The 19,817-nt window shown below is 42.4% G+C and overlaps 1 protein-coding gene across 1 annotated transcript in view; it reads right to left on the reverse strand.

Moving 5' to 3' along the window:
- Positions 1-19,817, reverse strand: part of LOC139366344 (alpha-1,3-mannosyl-glycoprotein 4-beta-N-acetylglucosaminyltransferase B) — a 161,153-nt gene that overhangs the window by 34,830 nt on the left and 106,506 nt on the right. Inside the window, exon 7 of the mRNA XM_071103714.1 lies at positions 1,341-1,416. Within this exon, the coding sequence (XP_070959815.1) occupies positions 1,341-1,416 (76 nt within the window). The remainder of the gene's footprint in view (positions 1-1,340; positions 1,417-19,817) is intronic.

Genomic DNA, 19,817 nt, shown 5'->3' on the forward strand with positions numbered 1-19,817 from the left:
GGTGATTCTGAAGAAATAAACTGTCACATGCGCTCCTCTCCTCTCCTTTCTGAGGCGAGGCTCCAAAACTGGTCCCACGCAACTCCTGCCACTTCCCATCTCACCCTGCTTCCCTCTCACCCCCTCTTCTCCCGCCGTGAGTGGGGACCGAGGTGGAGACAGCCCGGATACATGTTTTGTGAGTCGCATGCCACGCCAGGGTGATACATTGGGCTGCAACAGATGGCCGTTACCCTATCCCCAGCCGGTGGCAGAATAAACATGGCTGTTTCCATCAGTTTCTATCCCAGTGGCTAAAGTCTGCCCGGTAATGAGGAGCAGCAGTTTGTTCAAGCAGCCGTTACATGTGTTGATTTAAACCTGTGTTTGAACCAGTCTGTTTTAATATATTCTACACTGTCAATTTCAATGAATATGGAACATCTAGGTTTTAAAAGTAGACAAGGGACGTTGAAAGGTGAGTAGCGCCTGATTTTACTGCTATTTTAACATGGTCTCCTGTTTTCTCTAAGGAGTACAAAGGCACATTGTGAATGAGATCAGAACACATCTCTCCAGGGGACAGGAGCCATTCAGACAATATGTCAGAGCAACACAGAACCAAATGTTTCTGTGCTCTCATCAAAGCACACAATGTCACATGGAACAAGCATTGGTGCCTGAGCCATATGCTACACATGCGTTGCATTCCCTCAGTCTCGGCTTCAATGGATACAGATTGTCTTCTTGTTCCGAAGACGCTTCGATGGAGGCCTAGTGGTGTGTCAACATATCCTCCTACATTATGGGTAGGAATGAGAGACAGATGATGTTTTACAGCAACAGAAAGACAGTAACCAAATCCCAACCTAATCACAACGCTCCCTCCTAATCTGCATCTGCCTAACAGAGTTTGCATCTTTCCACTTCCTTCCCCGGCTGGGAAATAACGTGGAAGTAATTACCTTTCCCTTCACCAGAGGAGAACCTCCTTGAAGTTCAGAGCAAGTAGCGCTGTCAAAATACACAACCGCATCGGGTGTTAATGTCAAAACGCAAGCGTTCGTCGGGTCTCACGAATGCAGCCCCGACTGTGGGAGACGACTGAGGCTAATTTATGGCATGTCACCCTCACGATAGGTCTTGCGTGGAAAATGAAGTGAAGTGGAGTGCCACCTGCTCGAAGGTTATGTGCAATGGCTGCCCTGTGAGCAACGTAGTTCCAAGCACGGACAACTATTATTCCCATTACAAACAGTTCATAGTGTTTACACACTTCCAGATTCTCATTTTACACTGCAGAATGCACTCATTTCCTAAAACAGTAAACAGATGCATACTGGAAGATTGAGGTTTCGTACCTGCACATAGTAGGTCCCTTTAGACTGGGCGTACATCATGAGAAAGCAGTAATCCAAATTCTGCTTCGTCCGCCATCTGGAGAGGAAGAGGAGAGTGACGGGGGTGCGGTTAGATTCACAAACCCAAACATACACACACACACACACATACAACCACACTCCCAAATTCACGTACGCGGATGCACAAAGGCACTGCACTCGCACTCGCACACACACACACACACACACACACACACACACACACACACACACACACACACACACACACACACACACACACACACACACACACACACACACACACACACACACACACTCCAGCATCAACGCATGATCCACATTCAAACCAGAGCCTATTCTTCTTGACATCACACAGTGGGAAATCAAACAACGTACACATATTTCATTGACATTCAGGCCTGAGTACAGCCAGTAAAGACACATTGTATCACTCTAGCATAACTCGGACACATGTTCTGCATCTGAATTCATAACGTAGGAACTCTATTGTCATTTGAGTCAGTATATACGGAAACCATAACCTTCTCTTCTAAGCGGGGCAGTAACCCAGTTCCTCTGTCCTCTTGTAAGAGGAGCAGCTGGAGGTGGATTAGTGGCTCCTGATTCAGATTAGGAGAAGAACATGAGGTTGTCTTTGTCACTGGATATCAATGAGATGTTGAAAGACAGACAGACAGACAGACAGGCAGGCAGGCAGGCAGGCAGGCAGGCAGGCAGGCAAGTAATATGAGCCCACAGCCTACACACAACAAATCACCACACAGGAAAAATAACAACACACTGACTAGAGCAGCCATACAGCAGGCAGCAACTACTACACCAGGAGAACAATGCCCCTGAACTCAACGCACTTCTCATCGTTTCATCCAATAAAAGACGGGCCTCCGGCAGCACAAGTCCTAAGATCTGTTTGCCCATTCAAATCTTACAATAACACCATGTGCAATGGATTCAGAGAGATACATAGTCTTTCGCTAGACTGAAATAGTCGCCTAAGTCATTTACATTGTGACTCATAAGATACAGCTATTGCTGGAGGTGAACAAGCTAGCCAATGATGTCCACAATGTACTCTGAGAACACATTGAAATCTATGCTTATAAAAGAAAACAATTGGGGTTGATTAGGGTCAAATTCTGCCAAATTGAGATATGCAAAAATCGTTGCCATTGAACGCTGTGTTAACATTCAAATCCAATAGCTGCCGTCTTTCTAATTGGTTGATAAGCTTTATGAATCTCAGCTGTGCCCGGGAGATAGGCTTGATGACGCACCACATCACATGTGGTTATGTTATACCACAATTAACATGATGTGGTTCTTTCCCCTAGTGCTAAACCCCTTTTTCCCCATCTGGTAAATGGACGGTACACGTACCATGGGGAGGCCCGTGATAAGACACAAATAGATCCATTCTTACCCTACCACCCCTTAAGCTATCGGTTTCACTGGATTTCATCAAACAGTAAAGTGTTTTCCCCTAATGTGCCATTAAGATGTGGAAGGTCAGTTTAGAGATGAATGATAATGGTATAGCACTTTAATTTCATCTCAAAGTGTTTAATATTATCTGGGGAGTTACTCATCCCTTCCTCATTGCATGTTTTAATAAAATGACATTACACTTATGAATGAAAATGTGTCCAATTATTTTTTACCTCAAAAGTGGACTCATGCCAAGATGAAACCACGTCCCATCACATTGGTTGTGTAGATCCAGCTATGTGCCTCTACCCCAAATGAATGGAAAAGATTAGCACCATCTTTCCTGCTTTTAATTTGTGTTTACCCTTTTTATTTTTGGGGGGTAGAGGCATATAGCTAGATCTACACAACCAATGTCATGGGACATCTTAACATTAGACATCTGACAAACTTTGATCTGAAAGTGTAATGTCCCTTTAGGTCCATGTGGATAAGGAACACAAGTTTGTACTGTTCTGTGCCTCTGTAGCCCTGCCTAGGATCACTGTACGACGGCGGACCACCCTGTACAACACTAGACTGTGTTAGACTCGACAGGCAGCAGCTACAAGCTTCCGTACATCCTAAACATACCACAGTGACAAACTGTCAGATGTAACACACACGAAAACACAGACCCTCGGAAATGTTACCAAAGAACTGTAAAACTTTCTCAGATCTCCTCTGTGCTCCCAGATGTGTGGGTTAACAGTGAAGCCTGCACGCACGCACGCACGCACACACACACACACACACACACACACAAAAAAAAATTGGGGGAGCATGCCCAAAAACATACAACATACACATGGTCACACCTAAGCACATGCACACACAGGACACATAACACACACACCCTGCTCAGGGCTAAACCCCATTATTCCATTTCAACAGCTAACCCTCCCCAAATATCACCCAGGGAGATAGAGTTTTGACAATTAATAAAAAGCTTCTAACCACAAACTTAACTACCCCAATTTAATAACAATATCAATCTGCAACGCCTGTCACATGGTTAGTTGACAAAGGGAGTTACTCGGTAGTATTTAGCTTAAATTCATTTTCTTTTACTTTTTGAGAAGCAAGCAGGTGGTCCATTTTTACAAGTGCACCCCAGTGCGTCCCCGACAGATGAGCACTTAAAATGTAAGATCACGTTCCTAGGTGCTTGTTTTACATCGACACCGAGAGAGAGCATTAGGGAAGTTGTCATGGTAGTGCAGTCTGCAGAGGGTAAATATTTGTATTTATTGTTATTGTTTAACAGTGTTTGAGTATTTATTTAAACTTTATTTTGACAGAGAGTTATGCTGAGACCAAGGTCTATTTTACAGATTATCCCTGTATACACACCAATACACATCAACACAAGAACAATACAACATCAATACAATACTAATACAACACAATACAACACCAATACAACATCAATACAACACCAATACACATCAACACAACACCAATACAACATCAATACAACACCAATACACATCAACACAAGAACAATACAACATCAACACAACACCAATACACATCAACACAACACCAATACAACATCAATACAACACCAATACAACATCAATACAACACCAATACACATCAACACAAGAACAATACAACATCAACACAACACCAATACACATCAACACAACACTAATACAACATCAATACAACACCAATACAACATCAATACAACACCAATACACATCAACACAAGAACAATACAACATCAACACAACACCAATACACATCAACACAACACCAATACAACATCAATACAACATCAATACAACATCAATACAACACCAATACAACATCAATACAACATCAATACAACACCAATACAAGAACAATACAACATCAATACACATCAACACACAAACAATACAACATCAACACAACACCAATACACATCAACACAACACTAATACAACATCAATACAACACCAATACAACATCAATACAACACCAATACACATCAACACAAGAACAATACAACATCAACACAACACCAATACACATCAACACAACACCAATACAACACCAATACAACATCAATACAACATCAATACAACACCAATACAACATCAATACAACACCAATACAACACCAATACAACATCAATACAACATCAATACAACACCAATACAAGAACAATACAACAGCAATACACATCAACACACAAACAATACAACATCAACACAACACCAATACAACACAAATACAAGACCAATACACATCAACACAACACCAATACAACATCAACACAACACCAATACAACATCAATACAACACCAATACAACATCAATACAACATCAACACAACACCAATACAACACCAATACAAGACCAATACACATCAACACAAGAACAATACAACATCAACACAACACCAATACAACACAAATACACATCAACACAATAACAATATAACATCAATACAACACCAATACAAGAACAATACAACACCAATACAACACCAATACAACACCAATACAATATCAATACAACACCAATAAAAGAACAATATAACATCAATACAAGAACAATCCAACATCAATACAAGAACAATCCAACATCAATACAAGGACAATACAACATCAATATAACATCAATACAAGAACAATCCAACATCAATACAACATCAATACAAGGACAATACAACATCAATACAAGGACAATACAACATCAATACAAGGACAATACAAGAACAATACAGCATCAATACACATCAACACAAAAACAATACACCATCAATACAACATCAATACAAGGACAATACAACATCAATACAAGGACAATACAAGAACAATACAGCATCAATACACATCAACACAAAAACAATACACCATCAATACAACATCAATACAAGGACAATACAACATCAATACAAGGACAATCCAACATCAATACAAGAACAATACAACATCAATACAAGGACAATACAACATCAATACAACATCAATACAAGGACAATACAACATCAATACAACATCAATACAAGGACAATACAACATCAATACAAGGACAATACAACATCAATACAAGGACAATACAACATCAATACAAGGACAATACAAGAACAATACAGCATCAATACACATCAACACAAAAACAATACACCATCAATACAACATCAACACACACCAATACAACATCAATGCACATATCAGATCCAATTCTATACACTGAATACTTTTCTACTGTATGTATCTGTGTTACAATTCGATGTTAACATGTTTTTCTATACCTTTACTTTAAGCATTCATTTGCAGGCTATGTATATACCACAAGTATTCATTAAGCCACATAAATATGATTCTCCAAGTGCTTCCCAATTCTTGCTCAACCTGTCTTCCTGCCTCCTCCTCTCTCTCTCTGTCTTTCCACACTATCTTGTATCAGCCCATTTGATGTGAGGGATGTGTGCCTGCTCCGCCCGTCCTGTCCTCCTCATGCATTATGAAACAGTGTCTCAGCACAGCCTGTCTACATGTCACAAACAAGCAACCTCTATTGAACACGGACCTGGTTTCCTCTGCTTCTCTCAGAATACAGGCCAAGGAGCAAGATTGCAAATGCAGTCTGTTTTGTCCTGAATTTGAGTTGACACACATAGACAACACATTTGCACTTAGTGATGAAACAGTTCAGTACAGAATATCTACACACAAACCCAAACCCACCCACCCACCACACACCACACACACACCCTATAGACAGCCTATCCATCCTGCAGTCCCCTCCTGGTACAGGACCACTTGGTTAATCGATAGGGAACATTGTCTCATTCTCCTTGGCCAGGGCTGCGATTCTCCAACAATGATAGAGGGAGGAGAGATGACAGAGAGAGGAGAGAGGGAAGTAAGAGGGGTGAGTAAGACATGGCTCCCGGAGCAAATCGATCGAGGGGCTCTGATTGAGCGGGCCGGACAGACAGCCTTTAATCTCAATAGACTGGTTGTGTCATCAGACCACTTCTTCTATTGTGCTGCTAAGCCCCCAGCCCAGTGCTGCGGCAGCTACAAAGTCACACTGATGACTTTAGAGTGCTAACGTTATGAAATTCATCCAATCAACAAATTGCATCACATCAATGTCTCCCTGAGAACATGACACCAAAGCAAAGCACAGACCTTCATATAAGATACATGATCCTTACCAATGCACAAACCAATTAAACCCTGTTACACACTAATCAGATTAAATATACACCCTACACAAAGAAAATACTATATGACTAAATTAAATGTAATAGGCCTACCATCTCATCTTACAGACAGAGAGACAGATTGTTTGCGTGACAATAATAGTTTAGAGTATCTGGGCTGATTTGATATTGATTCGTCATCTCTCTGTCCGTCTGTCGGGATTGATTCGTCTGCCTGGTTGATCTGCCATTGCTTTACTTGGTCAGGATGATCTGGGAACAATTAGTCCATTAGCCTGATCTGCCATGAGTTTGTCTTTAGGGGGAAACCTTGTACTCTGTTCGAAAATACTAACTTCCAGCTTTATAGTATTGAGTTAAGACTGTAAAGAGAAGAAATAAGATCCATGTTGCATTCTGAAGCTAATGGACAGTGATGAAATAAGATCTGTGTTGCATTCTGAAGCTAATGAACAGTGATTAAATAATATCTGTGTTTCATTCTGAAGCTAATGAACAGTGATGAAATAAGATCCGTGTTTCATTCTGAAGCTAATGAACAGTGCTGAAATAAGATCCGTGTTGCATTCTGAAGCTAATGAACAGTGCTGAAATAAGATTCGTGTTGCATTCTGATGGTAATGGACAGTGTGTAAGAATCAAATGGAAAACATCTCAGCACAACATACGGTCAGATGAAGCAGATGCTAAGCTACAGGACTGTTTTGCTAGCACAGACTGGAATATGTTCCGGGATCCTTCCGATGTCATTGAGGAGTACACCACATCAGTCACTGGCTTCATCAATAAGTGCATCGATGACGTCGTCCCCACATTGACTGTACATACATACCCCAACCAGAAGCCAAGGATCACAGGCAACATCTGCACTGAGCTAAAGGATAGAGCTGCAACTTTCAAGGAGCGGGACTCTAACCCGGAATAATACAGTACAAAAACAAGTCTATATACAATGTGAGCAAATGAGGTGAGAAGGGAGGTAAAGGCAATGAAAAGGCCACGGTGGCGAAGTAAATACAATATAGCAATTAAAAACACTGTAATTGTAGTTTTGCAGTAGGAAATGTGCAAAGTAGAAATACTGGGGTGCAAGGTAGCAAAAATAAATAAATAAATACAGTAGGAGATGAGGTAATTGTTTGGGCTATTTATAGATGGGCTATGTACAAGTGCAGTGATCTGTGAGCTGCTCTGACAGCTGGTGCTTAAAGCTGGTGAGGGAGAGAAGTGTTTCCAGTTTCAGAGATTTTTGTAGTTCGTTACATTCATTTGCAGCAGAGAGTTGGAAGGAGAGGCGGCCAAAGGAGGAATTGGCCCAGGGGGTGACCAGTAAAATACACCTGCTGGAGCGCGTGCTACGGGTGGGTGTTGCTATGGTGACCAGCGAGCTGAGATAAGGCAGGACTTTACCTAGTAGGGTCTTGTAGATGACCTGGAACCAGTGGGTTTGGCGACGAGTATGAAGCGAGGGCCAGCCAATGAGAGCGTACAGGTCGCAGTGGTGGGTAGTATATGGGGCTTTGGTGACAAAACGGATGGCACTGTGATAGACTGCATCCAATTTGTTGAGTAGGGTGTTGGAGGCTATTTTGTAAATGACATCGCCGAAGTCGAGAATCGGTAGGATGGTCAGTTTCACAAGGGTATGTTTGGCAGTATGAGTGAAGGATGCTTTGTTGCAAAATAGGATGCCAATTCTAGATTTAACTTTGGATTGGAGATGTTTGATGTGAGTCTGGAAGGATAGTTTGCAGACTAACCAGACACCTAGGTATTTGTAGTTGTCCACATATTCTAAGTCAGAACCGTCCAGAGCAGTGATAATGGGCGAACGGACAGATGTAGGCAGCGATCGGTTAAAGAGCATGCATTTAGTTTTACTTGTATTTAAGAGCAGTTGGAGGTCACGGAAGGAGAGTTGTATGGCATTGAAGCTTGTCTGGAGGGTTGTTAACACAGTGTCCAAAGAAGGGCCAGAGGTATACAGAATGGTGTCGTCTGCGTAGAGGTGGATCAGAGACTCACCAGCAGCAAGAGCGACATCATTGATGTATACAGAGAAAAGAGTTGGCCCAATAATTGAACCCTGTGGCACCCCCATAGAGACTGCCAGAGGCCCGGACAACAGGCCCTCCGATTTGACACACTGACCTCTATCGGAAAAGTAGTTGGTGAACCAGGCGAGGCAATCATTTGAGAAACCGAGGCTGTTGAGTCTGCTGATGAGGATGTGGTGATTGACATAGTCAAAAGCAGCACAGTATTGTTTCTTATTGATTGCGGTTAAGATATCGTTTAGTACCTTGAGCGTGGCTGATGTGCACCCATGACCAGCTCTGCAACCAGATTGCATAGCGGAGAAGGTGCGGTGTGATTCGAAATTATCGGTAATCTGTTGTTGACTTGGATTTTGAAGACCTTAGAAAGGCAGGGTAGGATAGATATAGGTCTGTAGCAGTTTGGGTCAAGAGTGTCCCCATCTTTGAAGAGGGGGATGACCGCAGCTGCTTTCCAATCTTTGGGAATCTCAGACGACACGAAAGAGAGGTTAAACAGGCTAGTAATAGGGGTTGCAACAATTTCGACAGATACTTTTAGAAAGAAAGGGTCCAGATTGTCTAGCCCGGCTGATTTGTAGGGGTCCAGATTTTGCAGCTCTTTCAGAACATCAGCTGACTGGATTTGGGAGAAAGAGAAATGGGGAAGGCTTGGGCGAGTTGCTGTGGAAAGCATGGCCAGTCGTAGAAAAATGCTTATTGAAATTCTCAATTATACTGGATTTATCGGTGGTGACAGAGTTTCCTATCCTCAGTGCAGTGAGCAGCTGGGAGGAGGTGCTTTTATTATTAGCATTATTCCAGCACAGGTGCAATAAAAATGTTGGCCACTAGATGGCAGCATATATATGCAACGTTTTAGGTGATCCAATGAACCATTGCATTTCTGTTCAAAATGTTGCGTCAAGCCCGCCCTTTCTTGTTACTTACAACCTCATGCTAATAGCACTGGCCTACGTTAGCTTAACCATCCTGCAGGGGACCCACCGATCCTGAAGAAGAGTGTTACAGTGTGTGTGTGTGTGTGTCCACATTTAACTCCCCTACCTATGGCCTACTCATTTCATTAATCTCCTCCCATCTCCTCTACATCTATCTCCATCCATCCACCCACCAATCCAACTCTCTTCCTCCCTCCATCCCCCTCACCACATCAGCACAGGCTGACTGCGGTTGCAACGTGATCCTCGTATGCGGTTGATATTTCATCAGTCACGGTTCATCTCCCAGGGCCTTATGATTGGACTGACTCCATCAAAGAGAGAGGGATAGAGGGAGGAGAGGAAGGAGGGTAAGACAAAGGGGGCATCGAGGGCCCCATCAGCTTTGACACACAGACCAAGCCTGGCACTGTCCTGATGGAACCATTACTGGAACTGAAAGAGAAAGAGGAGAGGAAGATGGAGAGAGATCTTGCCAATGAATGAATTAACACACGGACTCTCTCTCTCACTGTCTCTCCCTCTTCTACTTTCTCCCTCCATCTCCATCTCGGTCCCAGCGTCCCAGATACTACCACACACAGAGCAGAACACATGCACATGCAAACTCACACGCACTCCATTCCTCCTTAAATGTCTCTCATTCTGCATCTCTCTCTCTCTCCCTCTCTCTCTCTCTCTCAAGATTAAGTTAATTAACTTTGAATGGAATATCTGCACAGCTGCTGGCTGCAGCCTTAACACATCCACTGCATTTAGATTTTATTCTGGGGATTTAGCTTACTACTGCATTTGAACTTTACAACATAAAATATAACCAATAATACTACGTACATTACAGTATATCACTGGTGACAAGAATGAAATTCAACTAAACACCGCAACAGACTATAGGGGAAAATTAGACCTTACCAGTAAAACAAAATAACTTTGGTCAGTGTGGTGTGTGTGTGTAACCTTTATTTAAACAGACAAGTCAGTTAAGAACAAATTCTTATTTACAATTATGGCCTACCCCGGGTGACGATGGGCCAATTGTGCACTGCCCCATGAGACTCCCAATCACGGCCGGATGTGATACAGCCTGGATTCGAACCAGGGACTGTAGTGACACCTCTTGCACTGAAATGCAGTGCCTTACACCGCTGCGTCTATGTGTGTGTGTTAACTATTTAACTGTACTAGAATGCTTAAAAGGCCCCTAAAATTTGAAATATCGGTTATCGTTATCAGGGTTTTTGGCAAGGAAAGTATCGGATATCGGTATCGGCCAAAAATGTCATATCGGTGCATCACTAGATACAATAATTCCATCCCGCCTGGTCGCAAAACGTGTATGGATCCGGGGCAATAGGTCTTAGGTCTTAGCTGAGCATCCACTAGTGTGGACATTGGACCAGAGCCAGAGCTACATTGCATGACAAAACAGAACTATCACTAAGACAACACTAGCGGCAGATGGGAATGGGCAGCTGATGATCTGTGTGTGTGACATCGCCCCATTCGGCGTGGTGAACTGAGAGCGACACCCTGTCCTGGTTGTCTTAGTGCTGATGCTCCACTTCTAGTCCAGATCACCGGTAAGTCATCTGGAAGACATGACGGTGATGACAGTTGGTCTGAGACACACTCTTTCTCTCTGTCTCTCTTCCTCTTCATCATCGTCTCTCTCCCTCTTCCTCGTCTCTCTCCTTCTTCCTTTTCATCGTCTCTCCTTCTTCCGCTTCATCATTGTCTCTCTTCCTCTTCGTCCCTCTCCCTCTTTATCATCGTCTCTCTTCCTCTTCATCATCGTCTCTCTTCCACTTCATCATCATTGTTACGAGTCTTTCTCCATCCTCTTCATCATCGTCTGTGTCCCTCTTCCACTTCCTTATCGTCTCTCACACTCTTTCTCTTCATCATCGTCTCTCACGCTTCCTCTTCATCATCGTCTCACACTCTTCCTTATCGTCTCTCTCCCTCTTCTTCTTCATCATCATCCCTCTTCCTCTTCATCTCTCTCCCTCTTCCTCATCTCTCTCCTTCTTCCTCTTCATCGTCTCTCCTTCTTCCTCTTCATCATCGTCTCTCTTCCTCTTCATCATCATTGTTACGAGTCTTTCTCCTTCCTCTTCATCATCGTCTCTGTCCCTCTTCCACTTCCTTATCGTCTCTCAAACTCTTTCTCTTCATCATCGTCTCTCACGCTTCCTCTTCATCATCGTCTCACACTCTTACTTATCGTCTCTCTCCCTCTTCTTCTTCATCATCTTCCCTCTTCCTCTTCATCATCATCTCTCTCCCTCTTCATCATCGTCTCTCTCCCTCTTCCCCTTCCTCTTCATGATCGTCTATCTCCCTTTTCCTCTTCATCATCGTATCCCTTCCTCTTCGTCCCTCTCCCTCTTCATCATCATCTCTCTTCCTCTTCATCTCTCTTCCTCATCATTGTTACGGGTCTAGTCTCGCTCCTTCCTCTTCATCATCGTCACTCTCCCTCTTCCTCATTGTCTCTCTCCCTCTTCCGCTTCCTCATCGTCTCTCTCCCTCTTCATCACCGTCTCTCACTCTTTCTCTTCATCATCGTCTCTCCCTCTCTCATACTCTTCCTCATCGTCTCGCTCCCTCTTCATCATCGTCCCTCTCATTCCTCTTCATCTCTCTCCCACTCCCTCTTCATCGCTCTCCCTCCTCATCGTCTCTCTCTCTCTCTCTCTTCCTCTTCATCATCGTCTATCTCCCGCTTCCTCAGTCTTTCGCCCTCTCCCCGTCGTCTCACTCCCTCTTCCTCTACATTATCGTCTCTCTCCCTCTTCATCATCTTCTCTCTCTCACTCTTCTTCTTCCTCATCGTCTCTCTCCCTCTTCGTTATCGTCTCTCACCCTCTTCATCGTCTCGCACACCCTTCCTCTTCATCATCGTCTCTCTCCCTCTTCATCATCATCTCTCTCCTTCCTTTTCATCATAGTCTCTCTCACTCTTGCTCTTCATCATCGTCTCTCTCCCTCTTCCTCGTCTCTCTCCCTCTACATCATCGTCTCTCTCCCTCTTCCTCTACATCACCGTTTCTCTCCCTCTTCATCTTCATCTCTTTCCTTCTTCCTCTTTATCATCGTCTCTCTCCCTCTCTCCCTATCATTCTTTATAATTTTCTATCTGAAAAACTCTCACTCTGTCACTTTCTCTCCTTCTCTGGAAGTCATGGCAATCTCTCGCTCTCTCTCACACACACATTCTATCTCGCTCACTTTATTTTCAATCTTAACCACTCTTTTTCTCTGAAATGTTCCCTTTCCTTTATCCATTCCTTCTTATTGTGATTCCATCACACATCCTAACTGTCTCTCTTGCTTTAGCTCTGGTTAATTTCCACATCTTTGCTTCTGCTGTTCCCATTTATATTCTCTCTCATGTGTATTTGGTGTGTTTCTCCTCCCAGACAGAGATCTGCCCTGTCAATCAGAAGTGATGGAAAAGGCACTCAATTGTCATACTTGAGGAAAAGTAAAGATACCTTAATAGAAAATGACTCAAGTAAAAGTGAAAGTCACTCAGTAAAAGACTAAAAGTTTTTGGTTTTAAATATGTTTAAGTATCAAAGTAAATGGAATTGCTCAAATGTACTTACAGTTGAAGTCAGAAGTTTACATACACTTTAGCCAAATACATTTAAACTCAGTTTTTCCACAATTCCTTACATTTGATATTAGTAAAAAATCCCTGTCTCAGGTCAATTAGGATCCACCACTTTATTTTCAGAATGTGAAATGTCAGAATGATTGTAGAGAGAATTATTTATTTCAGCTTTTATTCCTTCTATCACCTTCCCAGTGGGTCAGAAGTTTACATACACTCAATTAGTATTTGGTAGCATTGCCTTTAAATTGTTTAACTTGAGTCAAATGTTTCGGGTAGCCTACCACAAGCTTCCCATAATAAGTTGGGTGAATTTTGGCCCATTCCACCTGACAGAGCTGGTGTAACTGAGGCAGGTTTGTAGGCCTCCTTGCTCGCACGTGCTTTTTCAGTTCTGCCCACACATTTTCTATAGGATTGAGGTCAGGACTTTGTGATGGCCACTCCAATACCTTGACTTTGTTGTCCTTAAGCCATTTTGCCACAACTTTAGAAGTATGCTTGGGGTCATTGTCCATTTCGAAGACCCATTTGTGACCAAGCTTCAACTTCCTGACTGATGTCTTGAGATGTTGATTCAATATACCCACATTATTTTCCTCCCTCATGTTGCCACCTGTTTTGTGAAGTGCACCAGTCCCTCCTGCAGCAAAGCACGCCCACAACATGATGCTACCACCCCTGTGCTTCATGGTTGGGATGGTGTTATTTGGCTTGCAAGCCTCCCCCTTTTTCCTCCAAACATAACGATGGTCATTATGGCCAAAGAGTTATATTTTTGTTTCATCAGACCAGAGGACATTTCTCCAAAAAGTACGATATTTGTCCACATGTGCAGTTGTAAACCGTAGTCTGGCTTTTTTATGGCGGTTTTGGAGCAGTGGCTTCTTCTTTGCTGAGGTTATGTCGATATAGGACTGGTTTTACTGTGGATATAGATACTTTTGTACCTGTTTCCTCCAACATCTTCACAAGGTTCTTTGCTGTTGTTCTGGGATTGATTTGCACTTTTCGCACCAAAGTATGTTAATCTCTATGAGACAGAACGCGTCTCCTTCCTGAGCGGTATGGCGGCTGAGTGGTCCCATGGTGTTTATACTTGCATACTATTGTTTGTACAGATGACCGTGGCACCTTCAGGTGTTTGGAAATTGCTTCCAAGGATGAACCAGACTTGTGGAGGACCACAATTTTCTTCTGAGGTCTTGGCTGATTTCTTTAGATTTTCCCATGATGTCAAGCAAAGAGGCACTGAGTTTGAAGGTAGGCCTACATCCAGAGGTACACGTCCAATTGACTCAACTGATGTCAATTGGCGTGACAGTCATGCACAATGTAGATGTCCTAACCGACTTGCCAAAACTATAGTTTGTTAGCAAGAAATTTGTGGAGTGGTTGAAAAACAAGTTTTAATGACTCCAACCTAACTGTACGTAAAGTTCCGACTTCAAACTATAAGTATCAAAAGTAAAAGTATAAACCACTTCAAATTCCTTATATTAAGCGAACCAGATGGCACAATTATTTTTTTTGACAGATAGCCAAGGTCACACTCCAACACTCAGACATAATTTACAAATGAAGCATTTGTGTTTAGTGAATCTGCCAGACCAGAGGCAGTAGGGATGACCAGGGATGTTCTTTTAAAAAGTGTGTGAATTGGACCATTTTCCTGTCAAAATGTAACGAGTACTTTTGGGTGTCAGGGAAAATGTATGGAGTAAGAAGTACATTCTTTACTTTAGGAATGTAGTGAAGTAAAAGTAACAGTTGGCAAAAATATAAATAGTGAAGTAAAATCCATATACTCAAAACAACTACTTAAGTAGTACTTTAAAGTAGTTTTACTTAACTACTTTACACCACTGCCAATCTGTGAGTTTGTGAGTGTGTGTTTGTGTGTGCCTGTCTGTGTGTAGTGCATGTGTGTGTGTGTGTGTGTTTGTGTGTGTGTGTGGCTAGTTAAATACCTAAGCAAGTAGGCCTCCCGAATGATGCAGTGATCTAAGACACTGCATCACAGTGCTAGCTGTGCCACTAGAGATTCTGGGTTCGAGCTGTGACCGGGAGCCCCATGGGGCGGCGCACAATTGGCTCAGCATTGCCCGGGTTAGAGGAGGGTTTGGTCGGCAGGGATGTCCTTGTCCCAACGCGCACTAGCGACTTCTGTGGCGGGCCGGGCGCAGTGCCCGCTGACACAGTCGCCAGGTGCATGGTATTTCCTCCGACACATTGGTGCGGCTGGCTTCCGGCTTAAGTTGGCATTGTGTCAAGAAGCAGTGCGGCTTGGCTTGGCTTCGTTGGGTTATGTTTCAGAGGACACACGGCTCTCAAACTTTCGCCTCCCCCGAGTCTGTACGGGAGTTGCAGCGATGAGACAAGACTAACTACCAATTAGATACCACGAAATTAGGGAGGAAAATAAATAAGTAATATCTCAGCGAGGCCTCATGAATTAGCCATGGCAGTGGCTTGCAGCAGGCACCATTCCCAATGCTCACTCATTACTGCAGCACCTATTGTGCATTCAGAAAGTATTCAGACCCTTTCCCTTTCTACACGTTGTTATGTTACAGCCTCAATCAAACATGGATTTGAAAAAACACAATACCCCATAATGAAAAAGCAAAAACAGGTTTTTAGAAATTATTGCAAATTTATATATATATAAAAAAAATAAAAGAAAATATCACATTTACATAAGTATTCAGACCCTTTGCTATGAGACTCGATATTGAGCTCAGGTACATCCTGTTTTCAATGATCATCCTTGAGATGTTTCTACAACTTGATTGGAGTCCACCTGTGGTAAATTCAAATGATTGGACATGACTTGGAAAGGCACAAACCTATATCAGGTCCCACAGGTGACAGTGCATGTCAGAGCAAAAACCAAGCCATGAGGTCGAAGGAATTGTCCGTAGAGCTCCGAGACAGGATTGTGTCGAGGCACAGATCTGGGGAAGGTTACCAAAACATTTCTGCAGCATTGACGGTCCCCAATAACACATTGGCCTCAATCATTCTTAAATGGAAGTTTGGACTGTGAGACTAGTCAGGATCGAGACAAAGATGAACGGAGCAAAGTATAGAGAGATCCGTGATGAAAACCTGCTCCAGAATACTCAGGACCTCAGACTGGGGAGAAGGTTCACCTTCCAACAGGACCCTAAGAACACAGCCAAGACAACGCAGGAGTGACTTTGGGACAAGTCTCTGAATGTCCTTGAGTATCCCAGCCAGAGCCTGGACTTGAACCCGATCAAACACCTCTGGGGAGACCTGAAAATAGCTGTGCAGCGGGGCTCCCCATCTAACCTGAGAGAGCTTGAAAGGATCGGCAGAGAAGAATGGGAGAAACTCCCCAAATACAGGTTTGCCAAGCTTGTAGTGTCATATCAAAGAAGACTCAAGACTGCCAAAGGTGTTTCAACTAAGTACTGAGAAAAGGGTCTGAACACTTATGTAAATGTAATATTTCTGTTTTTTTATTTTCAATACATTACAATGCAACAATGTCTAGAATAAGGCTGTAATGGAAAAAGTCAAGGGGTCTGAATACTGGTCTAGAATCACTACCAGTCTTCAGTAAAGTACCTCTCCTCTCATCTCTGATCTATAATCACTACCAGTCTTCAGTAAAGTACCTCTCCTCTCATCTCTGATCTATAATCACTACCAGTCTTCAGTAAAGTACCTCTCATCTCTGATCTATAATCACTATCAGTCTTCAGTAAAGTACCTCTCCTCTCATCTCTGATCTATAATCACTACCAGTCTTCAGTAAAGTACCTCTCATCTCTGATCTATAATCACTACCAGTCTTCAGTAAAGTACCTCTCCTCTCATCTCTGATCTATAATCACTACCAGTCTTCAGTAAAGTACCTCTCATCTCTGATCTATAATCACTATCAGTCTTCAGTAAAGTACCTCTCCTCTCATCTCTGATCTATAATCACTACCAGTTTTCAGTAAAGTACCTCTCCTCTCCTCTCATCTCTGATCTATAATCACTATCAGTCTTCAGTAAAGTACCTCTCCTCTCATCTCTGATCTATAATCACTACCAGTCTTCTGTAAAGTACCTCTCATCTCTGATCTATAATCACTACCAGTCTTCAGTAAAGTACCTCTCCTCTCATCTCTGATCTATAATCACTACCAGTTTTCAGTAAAGTACCTCTCCTCTCCTCTCATCTCTGATCTATAATCACTACCAGTCTTCAGTAAAATACCTATCTTCTCTGATCTGTAATTTTATTTTTTTATTTTACCTTTATTTAACTAGGCAAGTCAGTTAAGAACAAATTCTTATTTTCACTACCAGTCATTACCAGTCTTCAGTAAAGTACCTCTCCCCTCCTCGCCGCATCATTTGTTATTATTTTTTCTCTTACTCTTTCCCTTCCACTTATTTTTCATTCATTCATTCATTATCTCCTCTCTCTCAATTTTGTGTGTGAGTGTAGGGATGAATGTGTGTTTCTGGCAGGATTTAGGATTGACGAGAGTGCCCTCCCATTCCCAAACTAGTAATCCTGTCAGAGTGAACCTGTTAAAAGCCTCTAATCTGAACAAATCTCCCTGGATTACACACACGGGTGAGATGGAGAGCCTGGCACACCCACAGAAAGCAGAGGGGAGGAGAGGAGAATGGAAGAAGTTGGGGAGGGGAACTTCAGATTTACTACATCTTTGCACAGCTTGATATCATTCTTCTGTGTTTCTATGATAAAGCATATGTTAAAGTAGCCAAAGTAGTTAGGTACCCAAGTCAGTTTATTATATCGCCACTATTCTATTCTAGAGTTTAAGTGGTGCAAGAGCTAAAGTGAGTCTACGGATTCCTTTGCCTTGGTAATTAAATAACAATGGCGGAGTTAGGAATAGAAGAGCTATGAACAGTAGCACAGACACACAGACACACGACTGACTTGACTTCACTCAGCCAGCCTCCTTCAGTTAGCCTGTTCTTCATCAAAACCACGCATCGCAGCGAAGCACTAAATAAAACAAAAGAACAGACTGACTGCACACAGAAATGAGAAATTAAGTCTCAGACAGTCAGACACAGACACGAATAAACAAATGAAGGCCCACAAACGTAGGCATATAAAACACTCACACACACTCAAACACAGTGTTAAGAAAGTATTCAAACCCCTGGACTTTTTCCACATTTTGTTGTGTTACAGCCCGCATTTTAAATTGATTGAATTGAGATTGTGTGTCACTGGCCTACACACAATACACCATAATGTCAAATTGGAATTATGTTTTTAGAAATGTTTACAAATTCATAAAAAATGAAAAGTCAATACGTTTTCAATCCCTTCGTTGTGGCAAGCATAATTAAGTTCAGCAGTAAAAATGTGCTTAACAAGTCACATAACAAGTTGCACGGACTCACTCTGTGTGCAATAATAGTGTTCAACGTGATTTTAAATGCTTACCTCATCTCTGTACCCCACACATACAATTATCTGTAAGGTCTCTCAGTCGAGCAGTGACTTTTAAACAATGATTCAACCACAAAGACCAGGGAGGTTTTCTAATGCCTCGCAAAGAAGGGAACCTATTGGTAGAGTTGTAGAAAAAAATGCAAAGATTGAATATCACTTTGAGCATGGTGAAGTTATTAATTACACTTTGGGCGGTGTATCAATAAACCCATTCGCTATTAAGATACAGGCATCCTTCCTAACTCAGTTGACTGGAGAGGAAGGAAAGCGTTCAGGGATTTCACCATGAGGCCAATGGTGACTTTAAAACAGTTACAGAGTTTAATGGCTGTGATAGGAGAAAACTGTTGATGGATCAACAGCATTGTAGTTACTCCACAATAGTAACCTAAATGAAAGAGTGAAAAGAAGGAAGCCTGTACAGAACACAAATATTCCAAAACATGCATCCTGTTTGCAATAAGGAACTAAAGTAAAAGTGCAACAAATGTGGCAAAGAAATTAACTTTATATCCTGAATACAAAGTGTTATTTTGGGGGAAAATCCAACTCAAGACATCACTGAGTACCACTCACCACATTTTCAAGCATATTGGTGGCTGCATCATGTTACGAGAATGCTTGTCATAGAGCTAAAGCACATGCACAATCCTAGAGGAAAACCTGGTTCAGTCTGCTTTCAGACTGAACCAGACACTGGGAGACAAATTCACCTTTCAGCAGGACAATAACTTAAAACA

The sequence above is a fragment of the Oncorhynchus clarkii genome, chromosome 14, assembly GCF_045791955.1.
Source record: "Oncorhynchus clarkii lewisi isolate Uvic-CL-2024 chromosome 14, UVic_Ocla_1.0, whole genome shotgun sequence".
Taxonomy (NCBI): Eukaryota; Metazoa; Chordata; class Actinopteri; order Salmoniformes; family Salmonidae; genus Oncorhynchus; species Oncorhynchus clarkii.